This window comes from Leptosomus discolor, chromosome 5 (genome assembly GCF_034619465.1).
Source record: "Leptosomus discolor isolate bLepDis1 chromosome 5, bLepDis1.hap2, whole genome shotgun sequence".
NCBI classification, from domain to species: domain Eukaryota; kingdom Metazoa; phylum Chordata; class Aves; order Leptosomiformes; family Leptosomidae; genus Leptosomus; species Leptosomus discolor.
The window spans coordinates 24,669,953-24,691,140 of record NC_141395.1 but is presented as its reverse complement, the minus strand read 5'-3'; the positions used below and the strand labels follow the sequence as shown (position 1 = coordinate 24,691,140).

Genomic DNA, 21,188 nt, shown 5'->3' with positions numbered 1-21,188 from the left:
CTGCTTATCTCCTTGTGAAAAAGCTGTAGATATTCCTCAGCTTTTCAGAATATTTCTCTTTGTGGAGAATTTTAATTGTAACTATTTGAATTTCAACTTTTAAACTCTGTAATATAAAACTAAACCCAATTATTTTCTATTTCAATTTCCACAGTATGTTACATTTAACAATGTCATTTTCAAAAGGAGTTTGTTTACTTTTAAACTTACAAAGTAATAATGTTTAAATGTTAGCATTGCAATAGAGAAAGTTAAGTCCTACTTTGACTGTTTGCACATCCCTTGTGCCTGATGATAGATCTTCTGTAATGTAGATAGTATTTTGCTATTTCTTTCACTTTCTACTGCCATTTTCAAATTAAGTGTAAAATATACAAATTTAATAGTATGAACTTCCTTTCTTTTTAGGTTAACTTTGCAAATATTTCTTTATACAGAAATGCAGAAGTAGAAAGAATGGAGCTAGACAATAATAAGTTACTGCCTTACGTGCACATAAAAAACCCCTCCAAACTCTAGTTAGTTTTGTTTCATCTCCCAAATATTCTGAACTTGGGCTCCCTTTCACTAAGGAAATGGATAAGCTAATGAAACTTTTTAAGTAACCAACTTTAAGCAAACACTACAAAGCATTTCTCAGAGTTCATAGACTCTGTTGGTTTGGGTTATTTTCGTGGGGGATGCTTACATCAAGATTTGCTCATGCAATCACAAGCAGAGCACATCAGGCCATACACACACTAACTGTGTAAATGTTTATACTTCACTGCCCTGAAAGTTAGAAATTAGCTCCTTACCACTGAACTTACATATTCAGACACTTGAGTTGAATGAAATCTAATAATTTGTACTTTTCATGGCACTGGAAAAGGAGTGTGTGTGTGTATATATATGGCATATATGGCATATATATATATATGTATACATGTATATATATATATGGCAAGTTGCTGTGTCTTGTTTGAGTAATTTTTGAGACAGTAAGTTTTAAAAATGTCCTACTATGATGGCTTGAAATACGAGAGAGCATACCTTTTAAAACCTCAGGAGAACAACAACTAAGTTGTACTGTCACTACTGTCTTGACTTTGACTCATGAAAGTTTGTCACCTCCTGCTAAACAGCAAGTTATGATACAAGAAATACTTCTAAAGTAATTAAGATAATAAATTAAAATACACTGTGAAAAATCAGGTATTAATAACTTATGGAAAGGATATTGGATAAAATTGTCATATTAACATTAAATACTTGCTACTTTATTTTAAAAATATTTCTTAAAAGGTGATTTGGAAGTGACATGTTTCTCTGGTAGATTAGAAAATTTTACCATTTAATGACCAGGGTTACTTAGAATTTTAAAGAGTGGTGGGAGGGAAATCACCATTATCGACCTTTCAGTTGTTGTAATTGATCATAGAGTTTGGTTTTAGTAATTTTAGTTAGACAGTTAGGAAACACTTAGGCCTTTCCATGCTTGTTTAGCTGAAGACAGGGACTGTATTTTGTTAGCTTATTTTTCCAAGGTGAATTAGGAAGATACAAGTTAGTTCTTGAGTTTGTTTTAATGCTGTAAAGAAAGCGTTAAAACAACTATGTAAGGGCTTAGGATTTTCAGAGTGCCGTACATGCACTAAAAATTACGGGCATGTTATCTTAAAAACTTGTGTCATCCTTCCCTAATGCCTGCAGCTATCCTAAAGTTTTGTTGTTAGAGCTGAGCACTGGGGAAATGACAGTAAATTTGTGAACTTTTCTGAAAGCACCTTTTCGTTCTGGGGAACTTAGAAAGCTGATGCAAAAGTGAGGTGGGGAACAGAACTTCATTAACACCAAATTTTTATGTATACTTGAACAGTCCCTGCCTGGGATAATGTGTGTTGTTAATTCAATCTAGAGCAGTCACTACAGAAAAGACTGACTACAGAAGTCACTGGCTAAAGATTCCTTAATAGCAAGACAGCAGAGGAACTTTGGAGTTTCTTGGTTCTCTTTGTGGTCATCAGATGGGATATCTACTGGTAGTGGTTAGATGCTACAGTCAACTATATGGATTTGATAGTTGGTGTAACTTGCCACATTGCAGATCTGTAGATTTTTTGCAGTTCTGATGGAGGTAATCTGCAATCTGTTGTTCTAATTGTAGAATAGGATCCAGGAAAGCCTATTATCATGCAAGGTAGGAGAGAGCTGTCCCTATATTCCAGTGACTTAATTGTGGAGAGACATTGGATACTACAGTTTATACAGAATATCTACATAAATAGATTCAAAGTCTTCAGCATATTTTGAGCTCGCCAAATGCAGCCTAGCTGCAGCATTTTTAAGACATTCTATTAATACTAGTACCTTAGCAACACTTGGTTCATATTCCAAAATACAATGATACAAGTTATCAGAGTTTTCATAACTATCATGTATTAAGTCATTAATCTTTAATAAAACTTGTATTGGATTCTTTAAAATTCCAGTGCTCAGTAGAAAAGCTTTCTTTAGTACCATTTTTCTAGTAAGGTAAATTTCTTCAGTAAAACTGAAAGTTTCATGATAAATTATACAATATTCATGAAATTTTAAGAATGAACCTGGGATTACAAACAGTTGTATCTACTGAAATATAGTATGACCCTTTATCACTTAAGATTAAGAATTTGTTGTAAATAGACTATATTATCTGGTATACTTTTACTAGAATTCACCAAAAGTTGAATGAAATAATTTTCAAGAGGTAGTCAATAAAGTGCTTTAAAATACTTTATCAAGTTGCCAGTAACTCTTGAATGTATTGTATACAGCTGAACTTTGAAGTTACTGTTCTTTGTAGTGACTATGTACAATAAAGGAAGAACTTCAAACCTTTTAGTAATTTTTAAATGTAAAATAGCATACCAACAGTTACCTTGCATATTTCTACATAAAAAAAAGGCTAATTTTTACATATAACCTGAGGCTTCTTATTATTTTATGCATTATTGAGATTTTCAGAAAAGACCTTGGCTTTTATCTAATAATTCCTCATAGGAAGGATTGTAGAGGTGAGTATTTGTAAATACCGTGAAAAAAGTGGACTCATAACAAACTATTTAAAAATTGATAGAACACTGGAATTTTTAAAATGAAAATAAGTTTTGTGTTCTGTTTTTACCTATTTTCCCTCATGTGTGGTTGTTACCTTCCTGATCTGTGCCTTATGTAATACCAGCCTTGGCAACTGTTCATGGCCTTCCAGTCATCAATTTGTGGGCACAGTTCATCACGAAGGAGGCTTTCTGTTCACTTCTCCATACAGCTTACCATCCTTCTCTTTCTGAGATCCTATGTAAAGCCTTACTGCTCTTTCCTGCTTGCAAGAAATTGTCACCTATTAGTAGGTATAGGCCTAGATCACTGTTGAAAGCAAATAAAAACCCCAGCTATTTTAGAGCTTTTGTTTCCAGAATGGAAGTAACTACTAATATAAGTAATTAGTAACTCCTCAAGTTAGTATGATAGACTATTTCCTTTTTTTTTTCCTCTCTTTTTTTTTTTTTTTTTTTTTTTCCTCTTTCAGAGATTGAAAGCAGCCTTGACCCAGCAGCACCCTCAGGTAACAAATGGAGATACTGCCAAGGGACATCCAAGTGGGTTGGTCAGGACTCAATCAGAGGAACCACGACCACAATCACTACAACAACCTGCAACTTCAACAACTGAAACACCGGTATGTGGACATGTACTTCCTAGCCCTTTCTTTCTTACAAAAAAAAAAACCCAACTTTTTTCTTTACTTTTGATTCGTAAAATAGAGGTTAGCATGTGCTACAGACTCCTCTTGGAGTCAATAGTTCTGTAGCAGTAAAATGTTCTTAGTTCTTACATGTTCATAAATGCTTCTAAAATGTATTATCTGAAATAATATCAAAATAGATATTATCTATATGCTGAAATTTAGAATTAAGTCCTCCTGATTTCTGGAGTTTGTTAACAGGAAATTCTGTGCTAACTGAAAATTGTACAGCTGATTAACATACGTTTGAAAAAAACAAGTGCTTTTATTTTGTATTTATATTGCATCTGTTTAATGTTTTACATCATAAACACACTTCAGAAATTTTTTTTAACTGCATCAGGTATCATGCTTATGTTAATTTGCTTGAAGGATCTTTTCTGGGCTGCCACATGAAGAGTTTCGGCTGTGCAATTAAGTGTGCTTGTGTCATCCTGGGTACTGAAAGGAGGGCTCTGCGTTTAGGAGTGGTGTGCTGTCCGTTTGGGCTGATAGTTGAGAACAGGGGAATAAAGGGCAAGACCTCTGAGTCAGACTGGCCGTGAGAATGTTGCTGGAGGAAAGAAGTACTTCCCTGGGTGAATCCTGGAGGATTGCTGCTGTTCTACTTCCAAAAAACTTGTTGGAATGCATTTTCAAAATGCTTTTAAAAGTCTCTTAAGAGTTATTTTCAGAATTCAAAGCATAATACCAATTTTATAAAAGCTACGTACTTGGCCCAGAACTGGAAGGACCTGCATCTGCAGTGAAAGTACTCAGATCCTTAGACTCTCCAGTGGAATCAAATCATTTATCAAAACAATTATGTTTGGAGCAAAAAGAGGAAAAAGGTTACCCATTATAAAATGATCTCCTTCTTAAAGCTGCTGTTCTCCCATACTACCTTAAGTTTTTTAGAAGAATATTTTCGTAGTATCACAGCAGAATTTTCAAGACGAAAAGCTTGTTGTTTGGTTATTCTGTGGTTTCTTTATCATTAGTATTTTAAAAAAAGAGACAAGTGTTTCATTTCTAAAAGGCTGATTTGAGTTCCCAGGGTTTGTTTTATTACTAGCTATCTAGAATTTATGCCAAAATGATACGCCAACTGATATGTGTTTGGGGTTTTTAATTAAAAAATAAAACTTTCTTATGTACTAGAGTGAATGTGCAGGTGCATCTGTGAATATGTCATGTAGACAGTTATACTCTATCCTATCACTTTACAGGATTGTAAGATCCATTACATTGTTGTTATAATTCATTAAATCTTTGCCTTGGGTCCATATACAGCTATGAAAGGAGTATAATGTATAATTTAAATTAGTGAAATATTTTAATCCTGTCATAATATGTGGGTGGATATAATGGAAATTGATATGGAGCGGTGGGAAACACATCAAGAACTAGGCAATTGTTACCTGCAGATCCGAGACCAGTGAGTATCAGCACTGAGCATTTGTCAAACAGCTTCTATATATTGAGTATAAACAATTGTGTAGTATTTCGGTTGTGACTAGGTGTTTGAGAAGGGTCAAAAGTAGAAAATGTATTTCCTTTTAAATGTAACTCTTAAAAGCTGTTTTGTGTGGAAGAGGTTTTTTTAGGTTTACCTTTTGTAAATACTTGTGCCATCAGAATCGGTAAAAGAATGTCTGAGACTCCATCTAAAGAAGTATTGTTTCCAGGCTTTATTCAGTTGCCAAATGTAAATGTCATATAAATTTAACTCTGTGAAGTGAGTGGCTTATTTTACTGCAATTTTAATTTAAAGCTAGAGCCATGATTAAAATGTTACATGTTAATATAACATGGTAAGGAGTGTAAATACAGTAAAAGTGTTTAAAACATAGCTGTAGACTTAAGTGACATGGATTTCCACAAAAGAAATGTCTGTAACCTGAATCTATTTAGAAATGTTGTGAATGCTTTTCTCAAGATGTGATGTGTATTCATACTAGTGCTATAGGTGAAGTCATGGAATAGTATTATACTGGTAACTTCTTTTAATACTGTTTTCAGGCATCACCAGCTCAGCCTACACCACAAACACCAAATACAGGTGGTCGGCGAAGAAGAGCTGCCAATGAAGACCCTGATGAGAAAAGAAGAAAGTTTCTGGAGCGAAACCGGGCTGCTGCCTCCAGATGCCGACAGAAACGGAAAGTCTGGGTGCAGTCATTGGAGAAAAAAGCCGAGGACCTGAGCTCACTAAATGGCCAGTTACAGGTATGCTTTTTATTTCACGTAAAAATGAATAAGTTTTTTCATTTTTAGACAGTAATCCTGGATCAACGGAATTTAAACTTTGCATGAAATCTGAAATAGAAATGGTTTTGTAGCTGGTGGCTCAGGTCAGAATTGAAAATTCAGCACTAATTGCATATATCAGTAAATAAAAATGTAAGAGAATACTCAGATTTCAAGATGTGTAAACTTCAGGATCATACCTTTTTGTCCTTTGTTCCATTTTAAATGACTTTCAGACTGTGATACTAAACAAGGATGACAAGATGTGTTGGAGTAAAGGCTTATTAGCAAAGTAATAGCCTTACCTTAAAAACATCTTGCTCTTAATAATTTGTATCACAGCCTGAGTTATTTAAATGAGATTTGGTTTGATTTCCTTTGGTTCTTTTTAACTTCACTTTTTTTCCTTTAAAGTGAATGTAGTGCTCGTGAAAGGTGCCAGATTGACATCACTGGAAACTGAAGGCCTCTTTTGTCCACAGAACAGGTACAGCACAGGCAGTGGCAGTGCAAATTTCGCCACACTGCCCTCCCAGTGTGCATAAATCCTATAGTGAGGGAAGTATACTGTAAGAGGGTAGTCTAGTGTATGTTACGAGTCATTTTTCTACCTCATCTGAGGTTGTCAGTCTTGGAAAGCTGTCATGTGGACACTCTTCTCTCCCTGTAGAACAATCCATGACCCTTTTGTTTAAACTACTATTAAATATTAAAGCATACTTTCTTAATGTTTTCCAGCAGCATGTGAGAATTGGCACAAAGTGTTGTTTCAAAAGAAAAAAGTCTAAAAGCTCTGTTTTGAAAATTACAGAAAGGAAAAATGATATAATTTCCTAAATGAAGGATTCATTTAGAAAATGCAATGGGAAGTATTTGAGATGTTAAAGTTTCACTCTTTTTCTTTCATTGGAGCTGTCCACTCAGTCAATTTCACAGATCTTTTCCTTCCTATTAAAACTTCCCCTTTCATGCTGTTTGATAATGTCCCAGTTTGACCAATAGGAAAGTAGGGCATGTTGAGATTACTTTTTATTGTGTAATCAAAATTACAGTGAATCAGTCATCTCCATGTTCATGTCTTTAAAAATACTCAGCATCACAGACTAAAATGTAAGAAATTCCTACCTGAGCACACAACGTGAAATTGTTTCCTGTATTCCAAGAATGACACTGTGCACTAGCATTAGTTAAATTTCTTGCAAATGTATAGTCTTCTCATACCTGTTCACAGTCTTTAGACATGTTCCTTTAATGCAGCCACGGTCCTCACTGTAAATCCATTAATTACAAACTGGTACATAGCACTGTAGCTTAAATAATCTAAGAAACAAGTGAAGGTAGATCTACAGGAAGAAAAACTAAGAACAAAAAAGATTGGCTATATTTCAGGTTTTTTAGTGAAAGTAATTTTTGGTATTACGTGAACTGCCTTTAACTTATACATACAAATTTTTATAACAAAAAATTATGTAAGTACCATATTCAAAGGATTTGCAGATTTCCAGGTGTTAACTCAGCAATAGTGAATTCAAGAAAAAAGTATTTTCTTACTGTCTGCCAAAAGCAAAACTGTTAGCTGTGAATAACAGAATGACTTGTAAAGAAAACTGAATGTCAGAGAAATAATTAAACTGTACTTTATGTGAAAACATTAATGAATCTTATATTTCCATAATAATTCCTCACTTGACAGGCTAACACAGCTGATCAGCATAGTGGGCAGTAATGACCCATGATTACTTACTTTAATAGTAAATTTGGTAAGTTTGGAGTTTGCCTTTGTACAATTTTATAGACTGAGTGTTAGGGTTTAGTAGTTCATATTTTGTTTATTATCTAAATGACCTGCTCAGATGAATTTACCAAGATGTTGCATTTCTAAAAGCAGGTTAATACCAAAATAACTACATTACATTGCTTCATGTAACAATTCTGACTTCTTTCAATGCAGTTAGTAGCTTTCTTGTAATGTCTATAATGTCAAAACTTCTAATGTCAATGTTGAGGTTTTTAAGACTGGAAGCTCTCTAACAGTACATACAGATTTTGAAAAGGTTTACTTGGTTGATGTATATATTTTGTTCCATAGTTTTCAACTTTCTGTAGATTAACTTCTGCCTACTTTCTTATTTTAAATGTTTAAATGTAATTTCCCTTTTGAGCATTATTTTTCAAATCTTTGCTTAAGGGAAAATTTCCATCTATTACATCACGCCGGTAACGTATTTAGGTTAGGTTGGCCGTCTTTGTTATAGGCTCTGCTATGTAAGTGTTTTTCATGCTTCCAACCTCTCAAAAGTTTATTTACTGTTCACTTTTTGTGGACCGTATTTTCTACTAATGTGTTGACTTGTTTATTGATCTTTAATTTTGTATACCACATTGTGTTGCCTCTGTGCCTTGCACAATACCGCAGGGTATGGTGTGCTGTGTAACACGTTAAGGAAGTAATGGCAGTGTGTCCCCAGTGGCTGCTCAATCACATTGCAGGATCAGAGGCCAAAGTTCATTATATGATCTGTATTTGGTCGTGTTGCTTTAATAATCTTAGAAGATAATGTATTAGTAGAAGAATGGCCTGTCTTCCTCAAAAGGTCATTGCAGGTTTTAAAGGATCAGCAGTCAAGTGGTGGTTTGTACTAATCCTGCAGGAGCTGCTTTAGGAAGGCTAAATTATGAAAGAAATGCCCGTAGGTAAAGATCCTTTCCTATGTAGGGGTATATTGTTGAAGTTGTCCAAAAAGAAACAGAAGGGGCAATGTTTAACTTGGCCACAGACAATCCTCTATCCCCATAAGTCACATCTACCTGTCTCTGATGATACTTTGGGTAAATATACCTCACAAATATTGTCCCACACCTTGCTCAGTAGGGGTTAATCTGGTCCCACTATTCCATACACGTTTTGGATCCAGGGAGAAATAGGCAGACACAGAGGAACATACTGTACACTGCATGGTATACTGGCATAAGAATACAGAAGGGAAAGTGTCTTTTGAAAAATGGAGTACAGGTAAAAATAGATACTCTTTCCTCCAGAAACCTGCTTTCTAATGTTAGTACATTTTGAAACGTGAGAACATAAACATTCTTCTAGACAGCATGTGAGGCATATTTCATGCTTATTTAAAGAAATGTTGATGCCTACACTTAACTTGGTATCACATTAATAAGGAGGACCTTTACAGTGTGAAAACTCAAAATAGTCTTTCTTCATGCTAATTGTTGAAGTATTTATTCCATGTGTTTCTTGTTAGCCTCTTTTCAACATGTTAACCATGTTTACATGACTACCGTATGTTAACATGTTTTGAATGAGATGGGTAGACTTGCTATTGTCTCATGCGTGATAAGAAACTACAATGTCTAACAATCCCCCTTTGTTACCAGTTAGAAGCGGTTCTTCGTGGTGATATGTAAATAACAACCATGGATTCCTTTCTGTGACATTCCACATACCATGTATCTGGCAGACATGACTATTCTTCTTTCAGGAATGATTTCTGCACTGCATATATCACTGTTGGCACACAGCGTTCATGTTAATAACAGTGCTAGCTATGTATTCAATTAGAATACCTCAACTTTTTCTTTTGTAGTATAGGAATGCTGTTCCATTTTTTCAAGTCTGCTTTAATGTAATATATTTGCTTTTTCTATTTCTGTTAGCAAAATTCTTAGTATTTATAATGCAACTGACATTAATCTATAAACTGCCTTTTCAAAAAATTTTCATAAACATTAATTTTACTTACACTGATAAACAGCAACTTCATACTTATGTGTGCTGTTTGTGTATAAAATTCTTCCTTAAAATGTGCGAGATGAAGGTAGAAATTTTTGAAAACCTTTTCCCGATTTGATCACTTATTTTGCCAACATTCCTTTAAACTAACAGAAGTATGTTTCATATTCTTGGACATTGCTGCTTTTGTAGATTATCAAGAAGTGTCTCAAAACAACATCAGCACTTTTTTTTTTTTTTTTCCCCAGCTATGTCAGTTCTGTGCAGCTGCCTGCTTGGCAGCCAGATTTGTGGCTCCTCAGGAAATAATCTGGTGAACGGGGACGAGACTGAGAGCTGGAGGCAGAAGTAGTCTGCTTTCTTAACAGCCCAAGATTTCAGAACATGTAATGGAAGCTGGTAGAGAATTTGTGGGAGTTTTGGTTGGACTTTTTTCATTGCAACATTTTTCATTTGCAATCACATTTTTCTTTAATTAGTTAGATTTCTGGCTTGCTTTCAGCTTTTGCTTTTGTTTTAAATACAAAGTTTCTAAAAGAGATGTTTGACACAATAACATGACTGAGTAGAAGAGTAGTCCTTAACAGTTTAAGAGCATTTTGCAAGTATAAAGGCTTAAAAATTTTGTCTTCTAAATGGAGAGAGAGGACACAAAGAGGAGCTTTTCTTTTAAAAATCTGGTATTTTAGTTAACAGTATTTATAAACTGTGTTACTTAGTGTAATTAAACCTAATACATTGTGTTCTTAAGAATTGCTTTCCATACTTTGGAATCCTTTTAGTTGTAATTCATCCTTTCTCTGACTTCTTTGCCTTATTTCTAGCTTGCAAGTAAATAGGTTGACTTTCTCGTGGTTTATTTTTTCCAAATAATTTTAGTTGCAATCCAGTTTTCCTGTGTTTGTTTTTTCTTTAACTTGCTCCCAAATGCCTAAACATATGCATTTACCAAACAATTATGTCATGTGTGTGATATATTATGCTATTGTGCAAAGGTTCTTATACTTTAAGTAACTTCAGGTATCAATGGAAGGGATTTATATTTAAAGTAAAATAACCCATGAAAAGCATATATTGTGACAAGATATGGGGATCACAAAGGATTATGGATAACTTGATTCTGTAGATACGTAAACATTTTCCTACTATTTAAAGTGAAAATGGGTCTATCAAAACGCCATACCATTCTTAATTTGGATTGTCACATATAATGCAGTTATGTAGTGCTTCTCATCTATAGATACCAAACTGCTCTACAGGGAGGTAAGTATCACTGTCCTCCATTTTACAAATGGGGAACTTGAAGCACAAAGTAGTAAAATGACCTTGCTCAAGGTCACCCAATAGCGAAATGGCACACCCTGGAAATGAACCCAGTCACTAGAGTCTGCAGGTGCTGTCTCCTAGATTACACTCTGCTTTAGTGACATAAGATGACATTTCAGGATTTTGTCATTATTATCAATGATTCCTTCATACAACACATTTATGTATGCTTGCCAAAGAGAAAATTAACATGGAAATCAACAAACATTTACTAAATTATTTTCCAGTACATGAGCTTTTCTTTTTCGAAGTCCAACTACAAATATAGTCACCGAAAATCATTCTGCATTGGCTGGTTTTTAGGGTTTTTTTGTGGTTGTTTTTTTTACCTTTTTTAATGTTGGCTCTGGCATCTGTTAAAATGTGAATAGTTAAATGTAGGTTTACTTTCATTAGAATTCATCACAAAACCTTGCAGAAGAGTCTTAACAGTAGCTGGATCATGTGAATGAGACTACATGTAGACTCTGCATCTGCAAACTGAAAAACATATGTTGTATTTTCCAAAAAAGCATTTCCTAATTTAAGAAAATCATAAAATAAAGTTAACCAAATTTCAGATAATATTTGTGTATTCTGAGATAAAAGAAATACGTTCTTTTTTGCGATATATACCAAATGGAACCTTCTTGTATTTTATCTACCCCTAAGTGAACAACTGAAAATCCTATAAAACTTAATAGTTACCTTCAAAATGTGTGTAGTTTGAGCCTGGTAAAGTACACAACTTTCTTCTCCTTTAGAATGAAGTCACCCTGCTGAGAAATGAAGTGGCACAGCTGAAACAGCTTCTTCTGGCTCATAAAGATTGCCCTGTAACCGCCATGCAGAAGAAATCTGGCTATCATAGTGAGTAATGTTCCATTACCTATAGCCTTAGGCTGCATCAATGAAATACTGCCAAAGTGAACTGAATGAACATTAAAATTGAAAAGTGCAGTTCTAATAAACATTAAAGATATTTTTAAAAAAAAATCTCGAAGGTTATTGGAAGACAGGAATGAATATGTGGTATTTAGAAATATATTTTTAAATCTTTTCAGTTGAAGTGTTGCGTAACATTGATTTAATAAATGCATATGATAATTAGCATTTAAGGACTAGCGGTTACTACACCTGCTTTGGAAAATATAATTAAAATATTAAGAGCACATGATAAACCATTTTTTATACTTTATCTTAGCCTCATACAGTGAAAGGTCCTTGTGGGTTTTTTTTCTTCATTGTAATGAGATTTCAGTAGAGGTAATATAACAGCTGTCCTCATTTACCACAACATCCAGGATCAGTCAAGCCGTTAAAATAATCAGATGCAGGTTCATGGCTCCTACTGTACAATGTCTTCTAGATTGTTTTGATTTCCACATTAAGCAACTACTTTTCTATTTAATTTTAAAATAGAATTTTATGTATTTTAAAAAGCAGTTCTAATACTGAAGAGAATACTGAGAGTGTCAGTAGCATTTTTATTTCTAATACATATTTTTACTTAAAGTTGCTCATTTGATTTTTCATCCTACCAGCATTTTAAAGGTTAATTATGCTTTCCTGACTTGTAGCTTCCTTTTTGGATATGATACACAGTGCCAGAACCAGCTGCTGCTGCTGTAGAATAAATGGCCAATTTTGTCCATTGTACACAAATTTGTTACAAATAACTGAGCTGGGAATGCATTAGGCAACATTCATAATATATAACCCACAGCTTTCGTTTTTATGATTTAGTGATATTTCAGGATATTTGTAAATGTGAAGATTGTTTCTGCCATATGTAGCCACTTCATTTTAATTTGCCAGTGTCAGTAATTCAGGAGAATAAAAGAACGTTTTGTATTGCGTGCAAACAGATCCTCAGGTGCTTGCGATAAAACTTAATGGCCACCATCTTTACTTGTAGTCATTGTAAGCAATTTCATCAGAATGGGCAATATTTTTTAATTTAAAAGATTCAGGAGATTTAGCAACTCTCTATTGCCATATATATTTAGAATACTGATTTTGTCAGTTTTGAGCTTATAAATCTTGGTCCTTTGATCTGCAGTCATTTTGACAAGACAGAAAATAGCATCTTGGAGTAAATTGGAACAGTATAGAAGTATGTTTGGGATTTATATTAACAATGATTGCTGCAGGGATGAGGCCATTATGGCTCCCATCTGACAGAACAACATAATTTCATATGGAAGCTACTAGGGGATAACATTATGCATGCAAGGTTTTTCAAAATAACAAAAAACTGTAGGTTTCTTGAATTTTGATGTTTTGAGGATGTGTGTTCCTGAAGTGGCATGAAAAATATTTAAACTTAAGTCTTAAAACTAATTACATGCTAAGCATTTCTTCATTGAAGAATTAACAAATGGCCTGTTCAGTAACGCTTGTTTTCTGCCCTCAGAAAAGGACTATAATGTTTCTAATTTACTGAAGAATGCAAAATGAATAAGAACTAAAATACTCATTAGTGGAAAAAAGCCTATATTTTAGAAAAAAATAAAATAATAGTATGCAAAGAGATTGGAAGCATAGCTCACCTAGTTCCTTGAAAAATTTCTTCAAAGTAAAAGTACAGCATGAGTAATAGTTGTAATGCCATCCCTCTGAAAGGATTTTGTCACGTTATCTCTGTGTGACTATTGTTAGGAAAGCACGTTGGCCAAGTGATATACTCACAGTACAGTTTATGAGAGGAAAAAATTATTTCAGTTAATGTGGTCATGAAAATGGTATTCATAGGAAGTATTTTTTAAAAATATACTATGTTCATCAAGTAATCTAAGTTGAATTGCTTCAAAATCATATTGAGTGGTTTAACAGTCTGTCTCTGTGGAAGAAATTAAAGACACCAGATTACAGAGCTGCAGTACTGAATATTGTGCACTGCTGAGACAGTGCTAGTTTATACCATGCAGACCATGTTGTAACAGCTAAGTCCACAATTTAATGGGATTTCATGTATGACGGACTTAAATGGGCACAAATAATCTATTGCTTTTTTTAGCACTTACTTTTACACATCTTTTGTATTTCCCAGGCACATTTTTGCCTCAGGCCAAGTGAAAAGCACAACAGTGCAGATACCCCTTTCTTCTTCTAAGATAGTTTTTGGGGTTATATTTTCCTTATTTAAAAAGTCTTGTGCCTGCTTCAAAAGAGGGTGTCATCACGACAGAGAAACCAGAAAAATGGTTATTGCGCTGTGAGGCAGTGCGGATGAATTTCTGTTGTAATATTGGAGTTTGCAGCCAGTTTAAATTTTTTTTGTTTCCCGAAGGAGGATGCTATTGGTTCTGAACGCATCTTTAAACACTAAGGGTGGAAAAAAAAAAAAAAAGGCATTGTGTATAGGAGAAATCTAAATTCATTTTAGCTCTTATGTACCAGATTATTTCTAAAAGTCTTCTACAATACTCCTGTATTTTCTCAGGCTTTTTCTGGACTTGGAGTAGGAAAAAGATGAAAATTTGTGAGAAGAAAATGTGTTGTGAAAATCAGAGTTGTAAAAAAAAAAAAAAAAAAAAAAAAAAAAAATTGTTTTAGGTTTTTATTCATATTTTTCAGGTGGACATCATAATAGTCAAGAACATTTGTACAAAACTGAATATAAAGGAAGATAAATAGAGGCTGCAATGTAGGGGGTTGTGTTCTTTCTCTAGTTTTAGAGAAATGGTAGAAGGCGGCTAACTTTCAGACCACTCAAACCACTATGTTCCTACAGCCTGTTCTGGACAGGCGGCAGTTCAGTGGCTGCAGGGGATATTAATGAAGGCCAGCTCACTGGAAATTAGCATTTCTATGCTTGAGTCCCTCTCTAGTCCATGGATGGCCTGATGAGAATTACCATGAGGCTTCCCTTCTAGTGGTTATCAGGGGACCGAAAGGAGTTCTGAATCACATGTCAATGCTTGCATACTCACTCCCATTTTGGTTTTGGTGGGGTTTTTCCTTCTGAAGACTGAAATCCCTCTTTGTTTGCTTACCTTACTATTGGTGAACAACGCTGAGGAGCAAACAGCAGCAATGTTTGACTACTCTAAAAGGGTACTTTTTAGTACATCCTCAAAAGTCTGTGTTTTGTTTGATATTTTTTTAAATCTTTTCTATAGCTCAGTCTAGCCCATGTTGTGTTCCATTACCAAAGTGGCTCACTCATTCTCATGATGCAGCCTGTCTAAGAACTATGTAGCCTTCAGGAAAGTTCACGTGATGTAAGTCTAAATTTTCAGCCTTCTAATGTACAGCGCATGTTACTTCTGTAGATTAATTTCTAATTTGGACTGTGCATTTTCCTTGGTTTGAGGCAAAGCTGGGGGAGCCATTAAAAAGCTAAAATGCCTAGCCTTTCTTTGCATTATTAGCTACATGATGATTCTGGTATGTATCAGTTGCACTCTTGAAACCACAATCCTGTGCCTGGCAATTCTCTGGTCAACTAAGAAAGAAGAAAAAAATCTGTCAGAATTTAAATACTACTTTCCTGTGTTATTCTAAAAGTCTTTGTTCTTTATTCCAAGTCTTCAGGCTTAAGAAGGCAAGTCACCTTTGTAATGAGGTGACTGTTAAGTGTCTTCAGTATTCATTGAGTAGATTTTCTTGTTTGGTTTTAGTTCTTCAAATGGAGTTCTGTAGTCAGTTTTTGGCTGCTATTACTGTAAAGTTAGGGCTACTTAAGGAAGAATTTTGAAAGAAATCTAAATAGCTATTCTCTAGGGTGGCACATCATTTCAAAATATTACTTCGTAGTTATTGCAAGGATTTATGCTTCCAGTCAAATTTATGACCATGAACTGGTGTTAGGTCTGTACCTTATAATCACCTGTCTGCTGTAAGCGCCCCACCTCTAGGCCCTGGCATCTGAAAATACCCAAATCATGTGCTTTTGTGTCTTCGGCACAGTATGTCTGCTCCTCTGCTCAATGATATGAAAATTTCTATTGTACATTGGTGATCATAAGTATTTTCATACCTGTTTCTTCCATTGCATATATGGTCTTCCTGAGCCCATCAAAATCAGAAAATCAAGCCTTTCTTAAGTTCTCTAGCACTCTGATACTATTAGAGACATTTCTTTTGAGTTAACAACATATATGTTAAGGGATACAGAAAAATGGAAGACCTTCCTTCTCTGGCAGGAAGATAATGATCTACTTTACTTCCTCTCTGTCTCTGGCCTGTAGCACTTTAAACTAACCCTTTTTCTTGAGGGCAAGGAAGATTTGGCTATCAAGGAAATCATCAAAAGAAGCATAATAGGAAGATTGAGATTCATAGGAAAATAACAACAGCTCTGAGGAGGAGGAGCAGGTGTTGCAGCAGGGAGACTGTATTTGATACCTGTTGGCCCACTTGCTGCCGTTTCATTCTGTCTGAGGGGAAGAATATGCTACTCTCATAATTAGTAACTCAGTATTTTTCAGGAAATGGCACTAGAGTTTCTGTTTTTAACAAAGTTTGCATGTATTCCTTCTTTCTTGTTTTTACATGAGATCTTGTAGGTCTTGATAGCAGTGTGGCAAAGATGAAATCCTATTGAATAGTGTTAATTGAATTGTCACTTGTTCATATGCTTTCTGATCTTGAACGGGCAAATCCTACTAAGGATTGCAAATGTCTTTCAGAAGTATTTTAATTTTCTTCCTCTTAATGTATACAGTTACCATGTAACCTTAGGATGTGCGGTAATTGTCAGCAGACCTAGCTCAATATCATCTGTCTCTTATCTCCTTTAATGCTTGAAAAAACTATTTTTGAAAAAATGCAGTATCTATAAAATAGTTGGCCTTGTGGATAAGAACTTTATGCTACTTTCAAACGATTATGTCCATGCTCTTGTAGAGGTATAAGAGAAATTGCTACCTTGTTCGTGTAGGCAGTATTTCTTGGAAAGAAATACAGCAGTTTTGCTTGCTTACCCGTTCTTTTTCACCTTACCATTCTTTTCCAGAAGTGGTTCATAATAGAACTTGTTTTCAGGCTTTGAAGAGGCGTGTGTTCTTAGTGCACGTGGGGTTGCTCAAAGATCTTTATGTTGGGGACTTGGCTTGCTAATTTAGTGAATTTTCTTACCCATAGCTAATAAGTCATATAAAACCTCAGTACATCATAATCTTCATTTCATCATTGTTTGTTCATGCTTGGCATTCCTTTTAGTTGCTGCTATTAGCCTGGTTTTCTATGGAAACGAGGCTATGATACCACGGTGTTGTTCATCTTGTAGTGTTAGTGTCATCCTTTCCCATTCCTTCTCTTCCTCTGGGTAACTTCTGAATTTGTAGGCCAATCTCAAGCAAATCTGAAAGGGATTGCAAAGACAAGTCTAGAGAAAATCAAGCTTTGTTCTATTGCTATGTCAAAGCAATAGTTCATGCTGCTTCTGCCTATGTTTGTGTGTACCTTTGTATATTGTGATGTTATACAATAGTCAGTAGTGTTTGAAAAGGGACTTCCAGTATTCCGTCTGTATACTGGTTTTAAGTCAGTGTATAAAACTTTTGTGAAAAATACTTGAAAACACGAAGTAGCATGAAGTGATACAGAAAAGTTATAATTAAATTCAGTGTTCGTATTTTTAATTTTGAGTGAAAAACAGTAGGCTTATTTTCGGGTTTGGTTTTTTTAGTCTTTGACTCAGATTTTTGCTTGACAATGTTTGCATAATGCTTTGGCTATCTTTTGCAACTCTGGAAAAAAAAGAGTGATTTTTAGCATGACTAGGATGTCTATGTAAGAAAAGACATTTTAAGTCATGCTCGTTTTCTAAATTCTAGTTTTGCACAATTAAAATTATTTTTTAATGTGTTTACCCTTTCTCATGAGGGAAAAAATAATGCAACTGTGTGGCTAATTCACTTCAGTTTTGGGGAGAATACCTGAAGTATTCTTGAAGGTATTTTTTTAATCAGTTTTAACACTTTTAAATCCTACTGAGAGGCATTTGTATGTTGAGGAAGTTACTGAACTTCACTCTGTTAAAAGAATGTGAGTTGAAAACTTGTGGAAGTATTGTCCAATTAATATAGTGGTGTAAATGATACTTTTTCAGATATCATATTAGTGATCACAGATATTAATTACTGAATGTAGAATCATTCTCATTGGATTACTAAGCAAACGCAGAAAATAGCATATGTGAAAAATCTAAAGCCAATTCATATAGCACGAAGAGATCTGGTAGCATTTTTATCTAAAAATACTGCGTATTGGCAGGAGCATTCATCATTAGAATTAGGCATGGTACCCACTAGCTGATTTACTAGGCAGGAAATTGGACAGTTTTCATCATGAATTTGAAGATGTCATACTGCAGTCCATATTTTTTGCTTACAAAGTAGTATTTTCTTTAAAAAATGAAAATAAGATTGTTTTGCAATTTGTGCTGCATTTCACCATGAATTTTAATTATTTAGGGGATGATTGCTGTTACCTGGCACATGGGCATGTGCATTCCAGAGAAAAAAATAAATTAATTTTTCTTTTTCAGCTGCAGATAAAGATGACAGTTCGGAAGACATATCAGTGCCAAGCAGTCCACACACAGAAGCTATTCAGCACAGTTCTGTCAGCACGTCCAACGGCGTAAGCTCAACGTCCAAGGCAGAAGCGGTGGCCACCTCCGTTCTCACCCAGATGGCAGACCAGAGCACAGAGCCGGTGCTTTCCCAGATCGTCATGGCGCCTCCCTCCCAGTCGCAACCTTCAGGAAGTTGATTAAAAACTTGCGTTGCATCAGTTTCTTAGATACACATCTGTGACTTTAAAGGGAAATCAACAAAAGACCAGTCTCCATCTAGGAGAAATTGTAGCTTAAAATTACTCATTTTTAAAAATCTGACTTAAATTTGGCTGTAATGATTGGCAGGTGAAGATGAGACAGAACACCAGTTCTAGTCTCTTTGCAAAAGACTTTTTTTTTTTTTTATTATTAGTTTTACTAGTTATTTTTTGTGCTTAATGTGTAAAGTGCGTGTACAGCACAATGTGGTTTATTTCATTTTTAATTTGCTATTATTTCAACAAACATTGGGGTGGATTACTAAAGGTCATCCCCAAGACTGTGATAGTAATATTATGTGACATTTTTATACCAAAGTTCTGCATAGTCCCTATTGACTTTGTAATGTTAGCAAGGTCATAAAGCACTAGGCAAGAGAAAGACAGTAACCATAAATTTGCTTTTAGTCTTTTTGCCTTTTTGTTGTTTTGCACATTATGAGAGGAAGAACATTGGGAGAAAAACGTTTGGGTTGGTTTTTGTATAGCATTTTGGTTGGCTTTTTAACTGTTGGGGTTTTTAATTTGATTAATAGGGCCAGTACAGTATATGAGATACAGTACTTTTATGCACATACCTATCCTAAATGAGGATCATTACTAAATAGATTTTTTTTTTTTTTTTTTTTTTAATTTTGAATTGGTGTCAGGTGGTTTTTTTCCCCTCCAACACTTCCGTTCTTGGGGGAGGAGAGCTTTATTTCTCCAGTTAGACTAGATATCTGTAACTACCCTTTGTTACTAGGCTGAAACCAGTAAGCATATTGTAAAATACAGGGTTATCAAATATGGAATACTTAGTATTCCAAAGTGGGTTGATATTTTGTGGATTTTTGAGTCGCAGACTAAGGAGTTTACTCATGGTTTTGGATGCCAGAAAAGCCTAAAACCCTTCTTCAGACAACTCAAGACTTTTTTTTGTCATTGTCTTGTATTTGCAAGCTAACTTGTACTTAATTCTTGTGTAAGCACTGTCATCTTTTAGTAGCAAAAATTTTGATACCTTTCTTGTGGAAAAAAAAAATCAGTATCTGCCGTATCTTGGAAACAATGTAATTATAATGTGGTGTGTGTGGTGTGTGCGTGAGAATGGTTCAGTAGTTAATGCCAGCAGTCTTTTGCTTGAATGTTTAAAGATGCCTTCAATGTGATGCTGGCTGATAGGTGATTGCAGTTTTAAAATGTTATTTACTGTGCGAACTTGGATAACTAACATTCCATGATGTAGTTTGTTTCTGATGAGATGATTGTAGGTACACTTTTTCTCATTATCCAATCATCTGTAGGATATTGAGTTTTTTAAATGTGCCATTATCTATTTTGATTCTGTACTCATGTTCAAAATACAGTACAATATTTTACAATAGATTAAGTTGTTTAAAAAAAGTAGATGTGTGCTTTCAGGTCGGAAAACTTTGTATAATAGCAAAAACAGATGCATAGTAGCAACTGGCAGTAAAGCAGGATTCCATTATGTATATAACAAAGATTTAATGCATTTATAATGGGTTGTGTAGTTCATTTGCTCTTCCTTCTCCACACTATACTATGTGTTTTTAAGTGTCAGTGCCATCAAGTTTCTATTTGATTCAGTTTAAATCTAAAAATGTAATTGATTCATAGGAAAATCATGATTTCTACAATATATATACAACCATACTATAATGAAGACTGGACAAAGAAGTATCTAAGTCATATATGTATCATTGCAGGGTTTTAAGCATGAAAATAATAGGGATTCTAAATATTTTGTATTTTAAAACTGAGAAAGTTGATTTGATAACCTCATGTGTTTAAAAGTCTTACTTTCCCAATTTCAAGATAAAAAGCTGTAACAGTTACTGAACGTTTCCAGGATGGTGAAGTACAATGGACCTCTTGTGAGAAGGAAATTAATTGCAAAGGCACAAAATGTGAATTCTGCAAGAAAGCTATACAGTCACTTTTCATTGTAGTTTTGGTGGACTAGATAAGGCCTCATTGATTATACTATTATTTGCTCTCCTAAACACAAAGGCTTTTAAATCATATTTATATAAGTGGAGTTTTTTTATAACAAAACTGTCGCGCTTGTAAAATAAGTCTACATAAGTGTATAGGAGACATGTAAACAGTTAATGAATTTAACAGTGGGGCTGGAAAAAGAACCATTAAAATCTGTGTTCAGCAAATAGAGAAAAGTTATTAGTCGTACTACCATGGATTCCGTTTCGAGACGTATGTCACACTACTTCTGTACTTAGCATTTTGGGTCTTTACATTTGACATGTTTCACAAACTGTACTGTTTTCTTTTATGTGCAGTTTGCATGAGTAAATCATCAAAGAGAATAAAATTATCTTTAAGTTATGTTCC

The 21,188-nt window shown here is 34.5% G+C and overlaps 1 protein-coding gene across 2 annotated transcripts in view; it reads left to right on the top strand.

The window, feature by feature from the left end:
- Window positions 1-18,978, top strand: part of ATF2 (activating transcription factor 2) — a 39,962-nt gene extending 20,984 nt beyond the window's left edge. For both annotated transcript variants that reach the window (XM_009953755.2, XM_009953757.2), the window contains 4 exons: window positions 3,551-3,700; window positions 5,768-5,974; window positions 11,810-11,915; window positions 18,544-18,978. In XM_009953755.2, the coding sequence (XP_009952057.1) occupies window positions 3,551-3,700; window positions 5,768-5,974; window positions 11,810-11,915; window positions 18,544-18,770 (690 nt within the window). In that variant the 3' untranslated portion in view covers window positions 18,771-18,978. The remainder of the gene's footprint in view (window positions 1-3,550; window positions 3,701-5,767; window positions 5,975-11,809; window positions 11,916-18,543) is intronic.
- The last annotated feature ends 2,210 nt before the right edge of the window (window positions 18,979-21,188 follow it).